Source organism: Bos grunniens, chromosome 14 (assembly GCF_055505025.1).
Source record: "Bos grunniens cultivar Pamir isolate PY7600 chromosome 14, Bosgru_T2T1.0, whole genome shotgun sequence".
Classification (NCBI taxonomy): Eukaryota; Metazoa; Chordata; class Mammalia; order Artiodactyla; family Bovidae; genus Bos; species Bos grunniens.
In genome coordinates this window covers 17,507,950-17,531,209 of record NC_141178.1, presented here as the reverse complement: position 1 = coordinate 17,531,209, position 23,260 = coordinate 17,507,950, and the positions used below count along the sequence as shown (strand labels likewise).

The 23,260-nt window shown below is 32.7% G+C and overlaps 1 protein-coding gene across 31 annotated transcripts in view; it reads right to left on the bottom strand.

The window, feature by feature from the left end:
* Positions 1 to 23,260, bottom strand: part of VPS13B (vacuolar protein sorting 13 homolog B) — an 805,974-nt gene that overhangs the window by 346,064 nt on the left and 436,650 nt on the right. For 17 of the 31 annotated variants that reach the window (XM_086336078.1, XM_086336075.1, XM_086336083.1 and 14 more), the window contains 4 exons: positions 22,985 to 23,099; positions 20,389 to 20,530; positions 16,863 to 17,271; positions 11,613 to 11,724 (listed from right to left, as the gene is read on the bottom strand). In XM_086336078.1, coding sequence (XP_086192204.1) covers positions 11,613 to 11,724; positions 16,863 to 17,271; positions 20,389 to 20,530; positions 22,985 to 23,099 — 778 coding nt within the window. Of the gene's footprint in view, positions 1 to 11,612; positions 11,725 to 16,862; positions 17,272 to 20,388; positions 20,531 to 21,097; positions 21,165 to 22,984; positions 23,100 to 23,260 lie in introns of all 31 variants that reach the window. The other 14 variants (XM_086336091.1, XM_086336089.1, XM_086336090.1 and 11 more) reach the window with 3 other exon arrangements.

Below are 23,260 nucleotides of genomic sequence, written 5' to 3'. Positions count from 1 at the left end.
AGAAACTTCGTAATTAAAAATACTACAAAAGCAAAGAGTTCTGCTTTTCTGCATTTTAAAATTCTTTTAATGTACAGAATATTTTGGGAAAAAAGCATAAACTAAATTATTTGTTAAAATCACTAGTTTATTTTTTAAGTCTTTTAGCATAGGTATTAAAAGACTGAACTTTAGACAGTGTGACAGAGCAGTTATCAAGGGAGACAACACATAATCTTAAATGGCTTCCAAATTTATATATCTAATTCTATAAACTCTATTCCCATTTAAACACTATATTTCTCAACTGTATAGGATTATAGAGAAAAAGCCCAATTTTGAGAAACCCCATGACATATTCAACTTTGATATAATTTTGGTGAATGAAAAATACCTGTGAACACACAGTATGTAGTTGCTTTAAAATAATAAAATCAGTATTTTCTCCAATATAATTAAGAGAAAAATAATAATGTGCAAGAATACTCTGGGTAGAAGAGAGCATTAAAACAAAGAGAAATAGTTTTAACTTATCTCTTTTTCTTTCATAACTTTGGGACAGAACCAGAGTAATCACTAAATTATACTGAGGCAAAAAGAGAAAGATATTTCTTAGGAAATAAAAATCACAAAAATATATTTAGTTTATTATTCTGCAAAACTTTGTTAATATTTGTATCTGATCATGATTTACTTCAGAGTTTATAAATGATGTGAGAAAAAGCTAATAATCAAAATCATTAGCTAGGTATGCTACTGGGAGCTATTTTCTGAACAGCAAATGAGTATTAATTACAACCTAATGAGAATTCTTTTAATTTCCAAGTATCCTCAAGACTGAAGACCTCAAAACACTAGGGTTATCAGAGTTTTCACCACAAATAAATTATGGCTCTAATATCTATAATATTAAATCCATCCCAATTTGGAATATTTTACAGAACCTAAGGAAAATGCACTAAAAATTCAACTTGGTACCAGTTTATTCACCATTAACAAGAATGATGTTAGAAAAAAAAAAAAAAAGTCTACCACGTAAACAGCAATAAAATTTAATGGAATATGAATGTGAAACTTCAAAAAAAATCAACCCTCAAACTTACACTGGTTAACTAGAGTTAGTTAAATCAAAGTCAGTCTGTCTTAAATTCAGTTACAGGCAGCAAGATGTATTTTGGCAATTATACAATGGGAATGGCAACTGGTTTTGGTCTTCACTTTATGTGTGGCTCAAGATAAATTATTTAATATCTACAGACTCAGTTTTTTGTCTTTAAAATACAGACAATCTTAATACTTGACTCTAAAGGTTATTGTGATGCATAAGCACTGCACTGAATGCATCAAGCAGAATCTTCAACACACAAAAAAACATACATTATAGTTAGCTATTACTGCTGCTACCACTACTACTTCTGCTACTGTTGTTACTATTATGTTATAATTATAGAAGGTAGGTCAGATACTGGTAAAGAAGGCCAGTTTACTTCTAAGTAGAGTGATCATGAAATGTTAAAGAGAGTGGGATTTAAATGACACATGAAAATACAGGTGTGATTCTTAAAAAAAAAAAATTAACAATGCTGAACAGGGAAAAAAGATTTTTAAAGTATCTATAACCTCACCAATGAAAAGTTTCATAACAAAAACTCTTTGAAAGGCTAAGCTGCAAGAAAGCTTTACTTCAACAAAGTTGAAAATTCATACATAAATAAGGGCCATAGAATAGCATTACTAAGCATTACTGGGACAAATAAAATATTTAACTTGAACAAATGTCTTATGTTAGAAAGCAATTAGTGGTAAAATTTGAAGTCTAGGCTGAGGTCAAATCACCAAAGAAGATGCATACTGGGTTAATAGGGATTCTGTCATGTTAAAAATTGAGCACTGTTGACACATGTTAACAGAGCTACTATAGTCAAATAATGTTTCAAAGTGGTATGTTAAAGCCAAAAAAGCCTAGAACATTTTAATTTACACAATAGTGTTGAACTGTGAATCACTTGGCCTTTGTGATTCAAATGGTAACAGAGAATACTTAGGCTATACTAATTTCAGTTTCCTTCTGGTACTGATTTGTTCTTCAAGGACCACCCTAGCAGCTATTTCACTGAAGGAAAAAACAATTTTCCTTTCACATTTTCTCAGGTATAATAAGGTTTTGAAGTCTGGGAAGTCTTGGTCACAATATGTTCTACAAAAGTTAAGTTTTCATGGAGCTTTTTAATTATGGAGAATATTTTGTTGGTTAGAAACAAAAAAGTAGTCTTTAAAGAGTCTTTTGATCTATGTCGTCTAAAACAGTTAGTTCAAAAACAGACACGTGTTTCTTAATACGATGACACTAAAGGATACCCACAAGCAAGTTGCATAACAAACTATAGAGTACAAACCCATTATTTAAGACAGAGACAGTCACACACACACACAACACAGACACACAAATGGCCTAAAAGAGTGTCAACCTAACCATTAACAATGGCAATAGAGTAAAGGAGCAGTCAGAATAAGCCTTGGAATTCCATTTTATATGCACACACTTTGGTAATATTTACTTTGAAAACATAAACACTATTACACTTTTAAAAACTTACTAGTACTAGTTTATCAATAGATTAAAATAAAGGTAGATTTGATATTAAAAAGTCATTCTACCAGTTGACATATAAATTATTTTTAATCATATATTAACCTCTCATATTTTCATTTGATAACAAGATGACCAAATAATAATAAACTAAATTGTAAACAATATTTTTTAAACTAGGAATATAAAGTTTTTAAAGATACTTAGAATGTACTGAAGAGTGACATATTTTACTTACAGGGCCTCATGAATAATTAAAGTTACAGTTTCTATTCTCTTGGCTACTTTTAAAAAGAAAAAAATATTTGAATAGAGTTGAAGAACACTATTCTCTATTTTTTCCTATGAAAACTGCAAAACTAGATGGAACTTCTGGAGTCATTCTTTCCACACACAGTAATTTACAGAAGACGGAGGACAGAACACATAAGGACACTTTATGGGACCATGAAAAAAAGTTTAGGGCACAAATTCATAACTTCTGATATTGCTTATTTCATCAATTTAGGCATTGTGGGAAATGTTATAGAAAAAGTATAAATTATTAATGTTATCAAATCTATCAGAGCTTTACAATGTAATTTCACTGACTCAAATGACATGGTTGAGATTTTAAGCTCCATGGAGGGAGGGACCATAGCTCTACTCAAAAATATATATTTATTACTAGAGTCAAATACACTATCGGCACTCAACAAATATCTGTTAAATAACTGAATTAATCAATGTATATTTAATAAATAAATGAATTAATGACTGAATTAATGCATCCAGTCATGTAATGAATGGCATAAATGTCTCAAGGATCCCTACTGTACTAATGACTCTATATAGCTGTTTATTCTACTTCTGATACAGAAAGCTATTTTTGAAAAATTATTTAAAACAAAACTCACATCAGCTACTTACAGAGTATTCAGGATCACAGTCAAATTTTTAGAAAAGTCTTAGGAAGAGAATAATATAAATCCAATGTAATTTTTTTAATAGCAGTTATACTATAAAATGGCTTAAGATCCTAAGTGAGACCTATTTTCATTTTTTAATAAACAACCAAAACCACTATAATTAATGAGCTGTAGATGATGTACCAGCATTTGTGGAACAAAAAGTTTCTAAAAATATATACATAAACCATTTATACAAGAGTAAGCAAATTTATTAAATTCTTTTAAAATCTTTTTTATTAATTCTTAATATATTTAAAGTTACAAAACATTTAGGCATTTTAATTATACTTCTTTATAATCCCTATTTTATTTTAATTTCCTTAAGTCAGTCTATGAAGGAACACTGCCAGCATAGGTAAATTTTTTAAAAGTCTGCCTTTATAATCTCATCCTTAATTGTTTCTCTGTTTCTCTTTTAGCCTGAGACAAGAACTTGAATTATGGCTCGGGAAAAGAGGCTGGGCAAGATAAAGGGAAAATCTTAATGTCAGGCCAGATTGTCTGTAATTCAGAATTTCTGTGTTAAGTCAGGGAAATGGTTGAACATTACACAGAATAAGAAAATCTCATTGGTACTGATAAACCTATTAGAAGGGCAGCAATGGAGATGCAGACATAGACAACAGATCTGCGGACAGAGGGGTGGGGGCAAAGGAGAGGGTAATGCGCAAACATATACACTACCACATGTAACACCGATAGCCAATGGGAATTTGCTGTATGACTCAGGGAACTCAAACCGGGGCTCTGTAACAACCTAGAGGGGTGAGACGGGGTGGCAGGTGGGAGAGGTTCAAGAGGGAGGGGACATATGTATACCTATGGCTGATTCATGTTGATGTATGGCAGAAACCAATACAATGCTGTGGAGCAACTATCCTTCAATTAAAAATAAATAAATTAAAAAATAAAGAAAATCTCAGATTGAGTTGAACTGACTGGAAGACTGGCTTTTCCAGGAACAAGCAGTTGCAAGCTAGGTAGATTGGTAGGCCAGGAGGAAGCAGGCAAAGAGCATAGACAGTTAGGAAAGGAGCTCAAGACTATACACAGCTCGGCTTGAACACTGAAGAAATAACATGTACTTTCTGCTGTTTTCTAGTGGATCAGATGCTTTTAAGAATAATAATAAAGTATGAATTCATATAGGGTGTTAGTAAATTAACAGAAGTTTTATTTTACACTATCAACTGAAAAGTTTATATGAATTATGAAATTTAAAACAGACTCCACTGAGTGATTCTGTTAGGAAATGGGTAGGAAAGCATGGGAGTGGAGAATACTCAGCTTTTGTGGTATCACCTTTCATAATGTTTGAATTTTTAGCAGTAAAATGATTAACATTTCTTAAATCTGTATTTTTTTTTAAATCCTTTTTTTTTAAAAACTTTTTTGGAAATTGTTGGACCGCAAGGTGCGGTCCTTGAAGCAGCACATTAGCACGAGGCAGTATCAGTGTCTTTCCCAATCACTCCTGATAGAAATGTTGAATTTCAGGCCTCATTCAACACCTCTGAAGTCAAAACCTGCATTGTAACAAGATCTCCAGGTAATCTATATGTACATTAAATTTAAGAAGCACTGGTCTAACTCAACATAAATCATAACCCCCTCTCAACCTTTCATGTAGTTGATCAGCAATGGATAGCTTAGAACACCCTGAGACAGTTAACATTTTCAAAAATAAATTGATCTCCACCTGCCCAGCCTCCCAAAGTAAATCCTCCCTCAGTTTTCCTTCCCTTGGTTAATTTTATCCTTCTAGTTGCTTACACCATACAACTGAATTATCCTTATCTCCTGTCTCAAACCCCATGTGTAATCCATTTGCAAATTCTTTTGGCTCTACCTCTAAAATATTTCCAAAATCTGACCACTTTGCACCACCTCCACACCCACAACCATGGGCCAAACCACCATAATGTCCTGCCAAGATTGCTGCAACAGCCACAGAACCTTGTCCTTCCCTAGCTACAGTCTAATCTTCCCGTGTTGACCTGAATTATGTGCCCAAATATAAACTGAATCACACTACTTCTCTGCTCAAACCCTCTGAAGGTTCTCATGTGATGAAAAAATCAACTCCTTAATAATCAAAAGAACTCCATATCACACATATATTTGACTCAAATAATAGAAATAATCCTTAACATAACTTCTTTAGATAAATATCAAACTCCCATTTGCTTTTTTGAAGTTGACTCTGTTTTTGAAGACAGATTTCACCTCTTTTGTATATCTTTATTCCCTGCTGGTGAAGCTCGTCATTTAATAGGTTGATACTCGGAAAACAATAAAGGTAAGTATTTTTAAACTGTGCATGTGTGAACTATTTCCCCCCACAACTACATCTCACTCAACATAATGGCCAAAGCCCCCACAATGGCCTAGGTGGCTCCTCCGTAATGTCTCTCCCTCACAGCCTAGCTGTCTCCAGGCACACACTGCTACAGCTGCCACTGGCTTCTCCCTTGCACTCCTATTTCAGGGCCCCGAGCTTTCTCAGGGAGTAGCCTCTGATCAGGGCCATGCTGTCCACCTCCAGTTTCCTCCTTCCTGTCTTCTTCCTTGTTAGACTGCCTCAGTAAGCACATCTTATAGTTAATATACTTGAATATATATTTATTTTTAACTGTCAGTCTGGGCTTGCCTGGTGGCTCAACAGTCACACATGACTTAGCAACCGAACAACTGTCTCTCTCCTTCATTAAATTTAGTAGCAGGGATTTTTCTTTGTCTTCCACACTGATTTATACTCAATACCTAAAATAGTGCCTGATGCAGAGTGGGCTCCTAATAACACATTTATTAGATAATGAAAAGTGAGAATGTAAGTTTAGTCCCTCAGTCGTGTCCGACTCTTTGTGACCCCATGGACTGCAGCCTAACAGGCTCCCCTGTTCATGGGATTTTCCAGGCAAGAGTACTGAAGTGGGTTGCTAATGGCTTGTGAACAATAGTCCCCAGGTCTCCTGCACTGCATGCAGATTCTATACTGCCTGTGTCACCAGGGAAGTCCCATTCATTATTAGACTTATAATTTGAAAGATCTTAATAACACTGAGCTGCAGTTAGTATATTATTATATCAACTGCAGTTGATATTGTTGATATTAAATCAGTTGATATAATATCAGCTGCAGTTAGTCATTATTATATCAACTAATTTAATCATTTTAGGTCTATTCTTAGTCTCAGAAAGAATGACACAAATAGGCCAAGTATTTGAAGACTGACACCATGGCCACTAGGAGTTTTCTCATCTTCAAATTTAAGACCTTCCTTTATTTCAGTATTACTGTTTTCTTCAAAGGTAACATGTCTTTTTATCTACGTATATATATATTTTACTGGCTGAATTTAAGATTTTCTCAAACTTCAAAAAAGACAAAGGCATCTCATTTCTCCTGCAATCTGTGTTAGGCCTTGAAATCTGTTGGGAGAGAAAGACATGGTTGTATTCTCTCTCTTCTTGCTCAGCATCCTGTCTCAGTCCATCAGGAAGGGGTCTCTTTATCTTGTCTCTTTGATTTTCAGTCATTTGAACATGCTTCTAAGTGTAGTTTTCTTTGCATTTATTTTTGCTTGGATTGAAGATAGGCTTCTTGGGCCTGCTGGTTAATGATTCTTGACAAATTTGGAGGAGTCACGAGGTCTATCTCTTTAATTATTTCTTTTATTCCATTCAATCTTTCTTCTACTTTCTTTTACTTCTTGTACTCTCTTTACACATATGTTAGACCATCTGACTACTCCACATGGTTTTCCTTTTGTTCTCTTTTACGTTCTTTTCTTCTTTTCTACTTCGTCCCTCCTCTCTCTCTATGCTTCAGTTTGGATAATTTGTCTGAAACTATCTCCAAGTTTACTAATCCTTTCTTCTACTTTGTCCATCTGGTATTATGGCTATCTAAGGAGTACTTAATTTCAGATACTGTATTATTCAGTTTTGGAATTTACTTTAAATAGAGCTCATTTATATGAAATCTTCCATCTTTTCAACATATTTCTTTACAGTATTAATAACAATTATTTCAAACTTCTGTCTACTTACTTCAAATCTCAGTCATTTGTGGGTCTTTTTCTATTAGTTAAATTTTCTCTTAATAATGGGTCAAATCTTCCTGCTTTTTTGGTATCTTTTTGTCTTTTTTTTAATACATATCAGATACCATGTATAAAGACTATGGAAACAGAAGTCAATGTTTTTTTGCCCAGAGAAAGTACATCTTTTCTCATAAGGCAGTGTGGATAAGGAGTGGATCATTTCTGTCCAGTCTTTGGGGTTGGTTTACAACTCCAACTAAAATCAATTCATCTTCCATTTGAAATGTCTCAAGGGTGACATGTCCTGTATTTCTTATGGGCCTCCCTACAGTGTTGCACTGTTCAATAGAAATATAATGCAAACCACAATCAAAGCCGCCAATCTAAATTTAAAAATGCTGGAAGTCACACTGAAAAAAGGATTTAAAAAAACAGTGGAAAATAGTTGTAATAATATATTGAACTCAATATATCTATCCTTCAATTATTGAGCTCTAAGAGTTCTTTATATATTCTGAATACAAGTCTCGTGATTTGTAAATATTTTCTCCCATTCTGTGGATTATCACATTCTTGACAGAGTCCTTTGCACCACAGAAATTTATAATTTTGGTAGAGTTCATTTTATCTTTTTTTCTTTTTTCCCTTATGCTTTTGATGTCATTTTAAAGAAACCATTATCTAATAAAAGGTCACAAAGACTTACTCTTATCCTTCCTCCTGTAAGTTTCAGAATTTTAGCTCTTAATTTTACATTTCTGGTCCTTTTGGCTTAATTTTTATACACAGTGTCAGGTAAGGATCCAACTTCATGTGGATATTCAGATATCTAAATACCATTTGTTGAAAAAAGTATTCTTTACCACTGAGTTGTCTTGGCTCCTTTATCAAAAACCACTGACGGTAAATGTGGTGGACGGTTTATTTCTGGACTCTCAATTCTGTTCATTGGTCTAGATATCCTACTTTCATACCAGTACTCCACTAGCTTGATTACTATTGTTTTGTCATAAGTTTTGAAATTTAGCAGTGAGAGTCCTTCAACTTTGTTCTTTTTGAAGACTGTTTTGGCTATTTGGAATCCCTTGAAATTCCATATGAATAATTTCCTTATAGATCTTAGAAACTTTGCCAATTTCTACAAAGAAGCTAGCTGAAATTTTGATGTGGATCATATTGAATCTGCAGATCAGTTTAAGAAGGATTGACATCTAACAATATTAAGTGTTCTGATCAATGTACTTGGGCTATAATTCTGTGTATTTAGATTTTCTTTAGTTTCTTTCAACAATATTCTGTAGTTTTCAGAGTATAAGTTTTCTGATTCTTCTGGTAAATTTATTTGTAACAATTTAATTTCTTTTTGACGATATTATGAATGGAATTGTTTTCTTACTTTCACTTTTGGATAGTTCTTTGCTTATTGCTGTTGTGAACTGGTATTTACACAGTCGTTCCTTGGTGCCTGTGCAGGACTGATTTTAAGACCCGCTGGGAACACCAAAATCCAGAGGCATCCAAGTCCATTAGTCAGCCCTCCACATCCCTTCTGTATCTCAGATTCAACCAACCATGAGCTGTGTGGTAATGTATTTACTATTAGAAAAAAATCCACATATTTTGAACCTATTGCTCAAGGGTTAACTGTACACTGACTTTTTTTTTATATCTTGCAACTTTCTTGAACTAGTTTATTTGCCCAAAAGTTTTCCAGAGGCTGCCTTAGGATTTTCCATATATAAGATCATGTCATCAGCAAAAAGATATAGTTTTTTTCTTTCTTACCATCTGAATGCTTTTTATTTCATTTTCCTATTTAACTTCCCTGTCTTCAACCTCTAATACAATGCTACACAGAAGTGATGTCTTGCTCCTGATATTAAGGGGAGAGCACCCAGTTATTGATTATAAACTATAATAGTTGTGGGTTTTTTTACAGAAGCCATTTATCACATTAAGGAAGTTACAAAAACAAGAAAGAAAGAAGAAACACAAAAGGCAGATTAAAAGAAAGAGGAAGTAAAAACATATGGGAAGGGAACAAGAGAATGAAATTGCTAAATCACATAATCAGGGGAGGGACTAAATGATAGAAGTATGAATTTAAAAATAACTGAAGAGGATTCTAAGATAGATTCTGAAATGCTCCGCAACTGAAGCATATGCTTTTGGAAAAATACATACATATTCTGTGTGCGCCTTGGCTTTTTGTCAGTTAGAAAAAGAAAGTAAGAGCATTTATTCTAGAAACATAAAACAGCCATTATGTACTTTCTGTGTACATATTTTTACATATTTTCTGTGAGGCAGGATGTGAGGCACTGAAGATCTAAAGAGATAATGCACATTTTCAGACTTAATGTACTTTTTGGCATTGTAATTCCATATCCTATCAAATAAGTCAGACTATTAAGACAGTGAAACAGGGAAGGAAGTGAGATATAGTGAAAGAAGGCAGAAAGTAAAGAAAGAAAAAATGTGTAAAGGGAAGAAAGGTAAAGAATGAAGAAAAATACAGAAAGGGAATGAAAAGTTAGGTCTCGAAAAAAAATCAAGAAGTGAGTAAGGAGAGAGACTGATGGGAAAAGAACATTCAAGAAGGACAAAAGGGAGGAAGCGATGAATCAGGAAGACGAGAGTCACATCTTCATAAATGACGGCTGGAGAGCCAGAAAGGAGAAAGGGTAGAGGAGGAGAGGAAGTTAATACCTTTAGTGACTCACTTTATTGATGGTGACAGGGTCTTTTAATAAGAAACATATTTCTTTCACCAAAAGTAAAGTAGAAAACTCTTTGAGGACCACTTATTTCTGAAGTGGAAAAGAAAAGATAAATATACCTGATAGAATTTCCAAATGTTAGAAAATGAAATTGCTTTCACCCACAAAGGATTCTACTGTAATCCTTTCTTTAGATACTAAGGAAGTCAAAGCATGAGTGGTGATATTGGCTCTGTCATTACTTGACTAGGGACAGTGATTCTTTTGGCTCCTCAATTTCCTAATCTATAAATAAGGAAACCAGATTAGATGATTCCTAAAGCCTACTTAAAGCCTACTATAAGCTACCAGAAAAAAAAGTAACACAACAAAGTAAGCAAGATATAGAATTCAAAGGCAAAAAAAAAAAAAAAACAACAACAACAAATCAATTCTAATAACAGAAAAAATTGAGAAAACAAAATTCATAGGTCCACTTAAAGTAAAAATAGTTGTCATCCTCTAGGTGGTAAATGCATTATAAAAATCAGAATCTTTCCTAGCAGTAACATTTATTGGAGAACAGTAGAAATGTATTTCTTGTAAGAGTAAGAGAATATAACATCTGAAAAACAGACCAGCAGGAAAAATAAGACACTTGTTCATCTGTATTTCTGTGACTTTTCTCACTTGGTATTATTTGCAACTGTACTTTTGTGTCTGGCAGCTGTGCCAACTTCAGTATGAATGATATATTATTTTTATCATGTTGATTACATGTGTTCACCAGTTTAGTTCTCCATATATGCTTGGTGTGGTTTGCAAATACTCAGTGACAAAATCCAGAGCATGGCATTTTCACAGAAAGTGTTTACTGTGAAATTTCTCCTTAGAAGTTTGCTTTTCTTTACAGCTTTGATCCATATGACATGCACAGTCCTAAATTTCAAATAATGGCTTATAGCTAAATTAAGAAAATGCTTCAGTGTGATACAATATGACTACACTAAGATGTGGTAGTTCTAGAAAGGACCTCATTTTCTCATGTGATTAGAGATTTGGTCAAATTTGAAGTCTGCTAAAATTTTCCAAACTGCGCTTCTTCAGTTTTATGGTGACTTGGTACTTACATTCTGTTATTCATCAACACTTCACAGAAATACTTGATTTGTCTGAATGAATTTAAAAACCCACAACTGAAGAAAATCAGAAAAACCTGGTTTTAAATATCAAAAGATCCTGAATGAAAAGTATTTCTGCAGGCCACACTATACAAGTTTTATTGATCAGTGTATTTCTTCGCAGTATGAAACTGTTGGCAAAATTGGACATAAGAAAATAAACTTACTGGTAAATATCTTTCCTGAGGACGGATCTGCCAAGGGGATTGTCAGCCTGGGGAGCCATAGCAACAGAGCCAATCTTCAGAACCATGGTATCTTCCTTTGCTGTCTGATTAACTGTAACGAAAAAAGTAGATTCATGAGGAAACAGTGGATCTGTGCACAACCTCATGTATAAGGAGAAATTTTGAAGAATGGGACAGACATACATTAAGATAAGACCATAAATGAGGACAAGAAAAAATATGCTTAAAATAGAAATATTCAATGCTCTGTCCATTGTTTCTTTTATATCCCACTAAGTACTTCTCTGCACAGACAATTAAAAATGGCAATAAAATAATTCACCCAACATAAAAACATGCAATATTAATTATATATAAGTAATACTGAAGTAGCGTATTTATCTAATTTCATGATGTGATACTACTACATTTTTCTCCCAAGTGATTTTCAACCTTTGGTTTTCAACACTGTACTGTTGCTTACAAATACATTAAAGGATATCAAAAAGTCAGTAACAAATTCTCCAAGTTGTTTGAATTTACATAATTGTACTAATACAACACACATATAGGAACACACAAGAGCACTTTAAGGTGTAACGTGAGCTGAAGGCTGCAACAGTAAAGAAAGAAAAAAACAAGTAACTGATTAATATATAAGGGCTTTTCAACTTGCTATTCTAGGCACTTTTTAATGTTAATAATTTCTACTGTGGAACTGCTTGAGAAATAGTAATTTCACACTTGTGTAAAAGTCCTATTTCCTAATGGAACCTAAAACTAAGGTAAGTATTTTCAGAAAACAAGAAAAGGTAAAAGGGTATATTAATTCTGATTCGTTAAACTGAATTAAAAAAAATTTATCACATGTTCTCATGTTACAAAGCTAAACAATTCTATAAGCCATTGGCTAATTCAATGTCTTTTTAAAAAATTATTTGGAATAAAGAGCTTTTTTGGATGCCCTCATTAATTTACATTAAATTTATTCCTTCTTTCCCCACAGATGAGTCTACTGCAGTAGCTGTTCAAAATTGTTTAAAAATTGTTAACAATATACAATTTTCTGGGTTTTGAAGAAAACATATAGTAAAATTCATAATTTCTTTCAAAGAACTATCATCTGCCACAAATGGAACAGAAAAGGACTGGCTCTGCAAGACCTCAGGAATATCCTGAACAGAACATGCCTACAAAGGCATACAATCCATATTTCCCAAACTGTGGTGCCCAAAGAATGCAAAAGCTAAGAGATTATTTCCAGCTGCTTCGACAAAACACTTGGTATGGTCTGACTTAGATTAGTCTAAAAAGGAAAGTCAGAATTAGGAAAATCAGAAAAAATAAGAAGAAAGATATTCAGCGAGGAAAAGAAGGAACCAGAATAAGATGTACATAAGGGAGAGGCAAAATGGCAGGGGAAGTGGAAAGACAGCAAAGGGGGAAGAAAGAGATGAGCAATCATAATAAATATCAGCATGTGGATGCTGCAACACAGATGATATTTTTGAATGTCCACAGCAAAAAAGATCAAATTAAACACTACTTCTCATGAAGTTACACTATTTTCAAATGACTAGAGGTCTGGCTTGATTATAGGTGCTTATACTATGAAACCTGTTTACATTTCACAGATCCTGCATTTTATGTCAGGCTTATCAAATAGTTTCATGTGGGTAAAACCTCTGATTAAGCAGAAGGCATCAATTAAATCAATAAATAGTAAGCCTGGAGAACAGACCATACCACAAAAGTGCGATTAGTGTACTTGCTAACTGTTCTTCCAGGCTACAGATACTACCCACCATATGAAAGTCTAAAATGTAATAGAAACACTGCAGTAAATGAGGTACATATGGAAGAAAAATGACGTCCTTAGTGTTACACACAAAGCCAGATCCAAGAACAGAATTCTGTTTCTCTTAGAGCCAAAAGTATTCTCACTAGATTAAACTGACTACAAAGTTATATAATAATAATAAAAAGCATTTAATGCATATCATTCATGAACTAAATTAAAATAATCAATTTTATTATAGAAAGTATTCAGCTTATCAAAATGTATCCAGAGATATAAGAAAAACTAGTAAAAAATAGGTATTTATACAAGAAAGCGCCCTGAGTCATGTCTTTAGTTATTTGATAGCTGGGGAGAAAAAAAAAACAAAACAAGCTTCCCTTTTTTGGTTTATTTCACCTGCATTTAATAGTTGGACCAAATGAGGAAGTGTTCCCTCTAGAAGCATTTTCAACATGAAAATGAATGCCTTCCTTCTTTGCTGTAACTGTATTTTTAAAAATTGAGCCTCATGAGGAACTACTCACTCTAGAAGACTCATATCAGATCCAAAAAACAGCCCTCTGTTATGAAATAAATAGCTTAAGCTGGAAGTCAAACACCTGTAGATTCAGAATCTTGATAATAATCGCACATAAAGCAAGCAATATTCAAGTCGAAAACCAGACTTTAATATAACTTCTTTAAATATTAGAATGTTAAATATATTTTTATTATTGAATTTTACAGATGAACTATTCGAAACTTGTACATTTCATGTAAAATGAAACATACGTCTGAAAGACTTTATCTTTTCTTGAGGCAAGAGAGTATGTATTGAAAATGAAAAGGCTAAGAACAAATCTGAAATTATGAGCTTGATTAAGTAACCAAAAGCTTAAAAGAGCAGAATCTTCATGAAATTGTCAGACAATAAAAGACTGTTGTTCATAGCTAAGTTTTTTAAAAATTCAATATGAAATAAAAACATTTTAGAGACTTCAATTTTCCTTTAAGATTCTCAGTATAAACTCTATATAATAAAACATCTAAAATCTCAAAGGTATTTGAACTTGTCACTGCAATGTTAAACTTTTATAAAGCCACAACTATAATGACAACCTCACATTAAGCTATCAACAAAAGGTACTATTAGTTATTGACATATTTTCAGCTGAAGACACAATGAAGGTTCAATAATATGTAACCCAGTGATTATGTACATTAATGGGAAATACAGTCACATTCAGTTTGACAATCATCTCTGAAAGACACAAACTGCTTGGAGATAGTTTTATAGTTTCTGCTAAGAAGTATGAAATGGCAACATTTCAGTATGCTATCACACTCAATAAGACATAATTTCCATTCAGTTTAATTAATCTGATTAAAAATATTATGCTCATTTGAATTACAGCAGTAATGAAGAAAGATAAAGTGGCCCCAAAATTTAACATAATATGTCAAGACATTATATATATGTGTGTGTGTGTGTGTGTGTGTATGTGTATATATATATATATATATATATAGTGGATAGGCACATGTTTTGGCAATTGATAGTATCTCAGATACAGATATGAAAACAGGTATAAGCAAAGATATACATGCTGATATAAATATAGGGGTACACATAGACACACATACACACACACACACAGAGTCAAATAGCAAAAAAAAACACAAAACATGAAAAGATATGTGCAATACAATGCAGGTCAAACAACAGGCTTCACACAGAGTTCTTAATAAATGACAAAGAACAGATGAGCAACTCTTTAGGAAAAAAGTATACTTTTCACTAATGAGACTGACAAAAGACCAAAAAGCATGACAGATCCCTATTACAAGGACACCAAGGAAACAGTATAAACTGGTCAGGCAATTTATAGGAGAGCATTTTGACACCCCTTAATATTTTTAAGGTAGATACCCTTTGATCTAGCAATCCTTTTGCTAGAAATTTATTCTATATATACTCACCCAAGTCATGAAAAATACCAGCAAAAGGTGTTTATTACACAAAGTGTTCATATAAGCAAAGGATCAAAATTAACCAAAAGTCCACAGAGAAATGTGGCAGACAGTATTTTCCAAAGATGGCTGTAACAAGGTCCCTTCCCTAACTTCCACCTCATATGCTCTTACTCAAGGTTACATGCTTGGCAGGTACTTCAGGGTCACAATTTTTAAATTATACCTTAAAAATCCCACCACAAGCAGCACCAAAAAAGAACAAAGGAGCTTGAAAAATAAACTAGGAAGAGTCTAGAAACCTTCTGTAATTACAACCAATCGAAGATTTTCCTAGTTACAGCAAGGAAATGGGAAACTTAAAGCAGTATCAACAAAACTGTGTGATACACAGTATTCATTATAAAATTTAACTAAATGTTCATAAAACAATAAGCCAACAAACAAAACAAATATATGCACAAAGGAGAGAAAGTTTTTCCTTTCCCTCCCTTTTCTCGAATAGCCAGGTGAGTATCCCTTTGGACATCTATACAAATCAATGAAGCACAGAACCTGTTTTGATGAACCACCACTGAGTATGACAGAAAAATGAGGCTAGGGTCAACCCATGAAACCCCTGACCTCTGTCTATCGTGAAGGTGCTCAGCCACAGGTACTACCATCTTTACTAACAGGGAGCTCCCTTCATGCTTCCTGTTGACTCAATACTATCATTCAGAAACTACTACAAATCCTGCCTCGTCAAAAAAGCTTCAAAGCAGATTGGTGGTTAATCAACACCATAGAATTCTCAACAAAGAAATGCCATATAAGCCAGCAATTTAACCCCGAGGTACATACTCAAAAGAATCAAAAATGAGTTTGAACAGACAAGTATATAGCAGCATTACTCACAACATCAGTGGAAACAATCCAAGTGTCTGATAGAAGACTGGATTTAAAAAATGGGGTATATACATACAATAGATACTATTCTACCATAAAAATAAATGAAATTATGATGCATGGTATACAACATGAATGAACCCTGAAAACATTATGCTAAGCGAAATAAGCCAGACACAAAAGGACAAATATTCTCTGATTCAACTCATATGAAATACCTACAACAGGCAATTTCAGAGAGACAGAAAGTAAGCAAGGGGGAGTTATTCTTCAGTCTGTAAGGTACAGAGTTACTGCTTGGGGTGATGAAAACATTTTCGAGATAGAAAGTGGGAATGGCTGCACAAGACTGCCAATATAATTTATTCCATTAGTGCAGTATGAGGAGTGTTGGCTAATTTTATAAAGCAATTTTTAGTTATCTTAGGTATATAGAACACAATATTGGAGGTCAACAAAACAAATGACAGAAAGTATAAGCTTTATTAGCAAAAGACCTAAAGAAAAACATTTCCTATTTCTTACTCTAGTAATCAGCAGAGTCAGAAACACACACAGTATTTAAAAGTTATTTAAAATAAGACTGGAAAAAAAAATTCTAAAAAGAATACCTTCAATACTTGGCTGCATTTCTTCTGTTTTTGGAACAAAAATTCTGATTACGCTTGTGTTGATATAAATCAAAGGTAAATTGCGTGAAGTCAGTGTATGGGTCCTCATGGGCTGACCAGGAGATTTTCTTTTCTCTTTTTGGGTTCTTGGTAGTTTTGCTTGAAATATACTTGCAATGGCATTAAGTAAAGGAAAACAAAGGACAATATCAAAGGCTTGTGCTGAAAGAAGTATTTCATGAAGAAAATGAGGGGAACCATCTGTTAAACCTTCAGATAACTTATGAAAACTTCTTCGCTCATTTCTTGATGTTAACTTGTGGCGAACATTTTTTGTTACAGCTTTTGTGTATGTCAAAGACAGAAATCCATGCTGCTGATGAGAGCCATCTAGAAGCTTTGCAGTTGTCTGTTCCAGAAAGAGGAAATCACAATACATATTTTATTCAAAAAGAAAAAAAAAAGAATTTGAAAGCAGAAAACAATCTAGGTTGGTACTATTATCTTTTGTTATTGTCAATATTTTTTCCCCATGATTAATCAGATGTTTAATATAAATAAAAAAATAAAAACACACTTAACGAGCACATTACTAATCAATTCTACAGACAGGGCAAAAGCCTCTAAGACTCAGAATGACTGAACTCAGGTTAGGAATCCTGGGTTGTAGTTCTAGGTCTTGAGAGAGGTAATTAACCTCTTTGTGCCTGTTTCTATAATTTCTACATTTTCTACAACACTCAGAATTTGGAACAGTTCATATATAGATTTATCTTTTCATTCTTGATAATTTTTCATTAAAAGTAGCAATACGCTGTCATAATTTGGGTCAGACAGGGTTTATGAAAGAAAAATTGAAATAACCATGTTATGTATTTTCATTGGTGATCAACAACCTGAAAAGTTGATTGACTTCACTTGACTTAACATTTATAAAAACAAAGATTTTCCTCTGTAATCTCACTAATATATATGAAGACAAGCATCACTGATATCACACTTTGATAACTGAATTAACCATTTAATGCATATAAAGAAAAAATGGTATCATGAGACAAAAATAGCTTTCTTTTAGAACTTGTCTATTTTCCGGGACTATCATATTGTTTATAAAACCTACCTAACAACTCTCTTTCAACTCATATTCCCTGGATTTAATACCATATTAACACACATAAATATCTGATTAAGACTGAAAATTGTATCATAACAACTTCAGTACTTGTGACAAAACTTGTCCAATAAACTTATATTCAAATTGAACACTATAAAATTATAGTAAAAGAGCATATTTTTCAGAGTAAAATAAAACATGTAATTTGAATTTCTCAACATATAAAAAGGATATTTTTGAGAAAAGTTTTCCTGAACCAATTAATGTACATAAAATTCTATTTTGCAAATTAAAGTATAATTACTCAAAATACAACCCCTCTTCCCAAGGCTTGATGAAGATTTTTAGTTATTGGAGTTCAAAGAGTGATGTTAAGAGAGGAAGTGAACCAGGAAAAATGAAAAAGAAGGAAATACATTCACATAAACAAGAAAAAAGTGAGAAGGAGCAAAGCAACAATATGTCAGAGCCTACGTTATTCCATCATCAGTAAACCTCTTCTACTTCTATTTTCTGCTTCTCATTTTGTTGCCTATCACACAATGAGAATAAAATAGTATGAAACTCAGTGCTCTGTTAATTTTGTTTTAAATTTGGATTTTATAGTGAAGAAAGACAAGATAAAATTTACCTATGCAAAAGTATCTCAAAATCAACTTTTTGACCATTAAAAAGAGCTTGTAAAGTAAGCATTAAATAGATATGCAATATAATAACTTTTCATATAATTGTCCTGCCCTCAGAACATCTTTTACTTTGTCCAACTTTCTCACTTCATTTTATCTTATTTCCCTCTCTTTTGGCTTTCTACCCTCAAAACAAAAGGAAATACAGTAAAACAAGAAAAAGTGATTGCAATCTCATCACTATGATGCTGAACTGCGGGCAAACGTAGATGGACCTGGGTGCTGTGGGTGGCTGCAACGGGAGAGGCCACAGCCACACTGTCTCTAGGTGTCTCAACTGGGGATTAAGGTGTCGAGGGGTAGAACCAACCATAATCCAGATGAATCACCTCAAAGCTTAATTAATGGCAACATTTGAATCCTGGAAATAGTATAAAAGTATTTTATAATAGTATAAAAGTATTGAAAGTACAAATGTTTTGATTTGGTAAAGATAGTTTTAAACATGTTGACTGTAGGTATTAAAAGGTAAATACCCATGAGAGAAAGTGTGTTAAAGAGCTGCATTCCTACCTGCGCTAGTAGAATGAGTGAAAAAACAGAAAGTATGGATGAATACTAGCTGGAATTGAAATAAGTATTACCTTTCATAAAGTAATAATAATATTTTCTACTACTTAAAATGAAAGTCAGGCCAATGATAATTATTAAAATGTTAAGAAAATTCAAAATTTAGAAAAATTGATAAAATTCTAAAACACATTAACAATAATTTTGGTTTGCTTTCATGAATACATGTTAAAATTGTTAAGAAAGCTTCTCATGGATGCTAATGAACATTTAAAGAGAAGAAAATAAATCTAAACAGAATGTCCATTAATACAAAGGCCACATTTAGGGACAATTTTTATCCAGACTAGACTAGAAAAAATTAAAAAATCAAATCAGAAACTAGTATTTGCTATGCAATTACCGCGTTAAACACTAAATCTAAGAACACAATTATTTAAAATATTTGGCTAATTTTTACACTTTATTTTTAAAGATATATGTCTTAATTCCTTTTAAGTTACAAAAAAAGGGGAAATAAATACTAGTTTTCAGATGCTGAGAAAATAATAACATTTGCACTTAATAGTTTCTTAAGAGGATTTCTATTACCATTGTGAAAATCTACTCAATATTTAAAATTTACATGTATTTTTATTGACTTAAAAATATCATTTAAAAGAACTAGCTTAATAATATATTCAGATATTTTATACCACCAGGGGAAAAAAAAGTTTTAAATTTCTAAAACCCACTGGTATACAGTCTAGTATTCCTCTTTCATCTAGTAATTGACAGATGTACAACCTTGTCCAGACTTAAGAGGCACCAAATAAATAAGGCACTTGGAGTTAGTTCTGAGAAGGAAACAGCATAATAATAGGGGAAAAAGCAGTGCAAGGAAGAATCATAAAAGGAATAACGAAAGCAGTATGGTCAACTCTTGATCAGTCAGTATATGTACAATTTAACAAACATACATAACATCCCACTTTGATTTTCCAATGATGATGATAATTAGTTTATATTCAATAAACCAGCATATTCAAGTAACCCAGAAACAAACTGGATTATAGTGCAAACAGTCTATAATTTAAGAATACATAATAGTTCATTTATAAAGCGAAAGATACAGAGAAAGATAAAAATCAAGAGTTGACTCTATGGATAGTTCCATTCCTTCTCTGGGTTCCTGTTAATGGGAGTTCTGTAGCGTAATTTAAAAATGATTTCTTACAGAAGGAAAGAAGCCAGAGCAATTACTGAAAGGGTCCTGGTTGCTGATGGGTCGAACCAACAAGGTGCGTCTGTTCAGCTTGTCAGTACAGGAAAGGAAGACACCTCCACATTGCCCCAGAGACCAACACTCTTCCCCAAGGCTTGAGGTGATGGACAGGAGCAAAGAAGGTGAAAAGACAAAAAGCAATAAAAGCCATAAGCAAAAAAAAAAAATCTGGACAGTTTTAATTTTGCTCAAGTTTGCAAAGGTTTAGGTTTGAGCCACTGCTAGGTATGGCCTCTGTCTGCACCATCTTCTGCAAAAGCATTGTTAATGGAAGTAAACAAAAAATTGTTGCTTTTAGTGTAAATGACTACTTTTAATTTATAATAAAGGACAATCCAACATGAACTCACTTATGGAAAAACTTAGGAAAAACTTCTAGAAGATCAACATACTAACACATTAATGACAAAGTATATTAATAAAAGCAATCCTACCTTGATCTTATTAAAAATTTACTTAATTGCTATAACAGGAAAATGGTTACAAAACAAAAGCAACTTAAAGGAATAGTTTTACTTTGTAATGTAATTTTATGAGAATAGGTCAAAAAGAATTTGCTGAGCTCTAATTCTTGTAACCATTAGCCCCACTGCATGAAAGAACAAAGATAAACAGTTTATAATATATTTTTAAAAAGTCATAATTACTAAATGAGTCTCACCACAGGTTTTTCTTTGCACTGTAGAAATACTCCTTCAAAATGTCCTGACTGCCAACCTTCCCCTGGCCTGGAAAACATAAGTTCACCTTATCTGTTCTCTTCAATTTTTCTGAGTTAAGAAATTGAGCATATACAACTATTTCAAGTCGTTATGATGTAAATAGTACTACACTGAACTAAAACGTGGAACTGACAAAGCAATCAATAGAACAATTCACATTAGCACCACACCCTGGTAGTTCTGCAGAGAGCAACTGTCTTAATGGTAAATTATATATTTACCAAGGTTATTTTTCTATCTCATTCATGTGACACTGGGCTCCCCTTGTGGCTTAGACTCCAGTACTCTTGCCTGGAGAATCCCATGGACAGAGGAGCCTGGTGGACTACAGATCATGGTGTCGCAAAGAGTCGGACATGACTGAGCAACTAAGCACAAGCACATGTGACTCTAAGGTCCATAAGGGTATGGTTTACGTCTATTTTTGTTGAACACTACATCCCTAGTGCTTAGCATAGTGCTTGGGATATAATATACACTTAATAAACAGTTTGATTAAAAGAATGAATAAACTATCTAAATATTTAAAATTTACATAAAATTAACAGCAAAATCATTGATAATCTACAACATAAATTGTAATATTCACATAATCAAGAAATTATTTCAGCAATAAAATAAAATTCACATATATTTGCTAGGATCATTTTGATATGGAGATATACCATTCAAAAGGAACTGAACCACTGCATTATCAAAAATCAATCACTGATTCACTGTTATTCCAACAGAAACAATTATCATACACTTGGGAAAATAATACTATTATAACAGGTCTTAATATATACCCAGCAAAATATTTTTACCATCGAAATTTTGACACAATTTTTGGCTTTGACAGAGTTGAGAGTTATTTACATAAATGATATACATAATAAAGAATGAAAACTCAAATGTTTAAATGTAGAATTAGAAATCTCTTATAAAAGACTTTGGTTTTTAGAGTATATAATGCATTGATAAAGGTACAGAAATGTGTACTTTTGCAGACACTTAATTGTTGATGAATAAATATGAAAACGGGAAAAAAAAGGACTTTAAGGCTGTTTCTTTGCCAAAATACTATGAAAATGAAAATATGATGCTGTTTAGAAAACAGCTTTTAAAAACTATATGTGAGTTTTACGGTATATAAATCATATTTCAATTATTAAAAAAAACATTTCAGGGTAGTGTAATAAAGCAAAATAACCCCAAAGGCATCTGTATTTTTATTTGGGAAAAACTGATGATAAGTTGTTATATATGTATCTTTATGAAAATATCTAAAACTTTATTTTTTTACTACCATCATTCAATATTATAAACAAATCATACTTATTTATAATCTCCTTTTGGTAGAAATTTATTAGAAAGGAAAAATATGGTTATAGGAACATCTATTAATACCATAGGTACATTAATCTTCTGTGAGTTAGGAAGTCCTCAAAGTTGTAAGGAACATGAGAAGCTGCTCTACTTCTATAATGGTATAGGGAGTGGATGAGGAGTACACAGCAAAACCCAAAGCCATTAGCTGTGTCCCAGGCATCTTAGCAAATATACAACATGCACAACAAACTGTCAAGTGATTAGTAAAAGCAGCTTATTTCATTCAATATGACAAGGTAGATACTTAGGAACAGATTTGCCCTCTTATAAAATAAAACTTTATTATATTCCATATATGAATGATACTAAGTAAAATTAATATATCTGTTAAGAACCATCTTTGGGAATTACTACAATATTTTTTAAAATAACTAATCAAATTAAAATATAAAAATTCTTTCACAGACTTTGGTCAAAGAAAATAGTTTTTCCCATATTCATTATTCATTACTTACTTGCTTCTATAGTGATCAATATTGAAACTTTCTACTTTACATTTCACTTTAGTGTACACATCCTGGACATCTATTGAAGCACTGAGATCTTCTAGTTCACTGACCATACAAAGTTCTGCAATAGGAAGCAAATACTAAATCAGTATAGGGCTCACAATCAACATAAAAACTTTCAATTTTACATTTAATGTTGCCATATATATCCTTGACATGTACAGAGGGACTGAGAGTTTCTGTTCACTAACCACATAAAAATTTACAATAACTACAAAATTA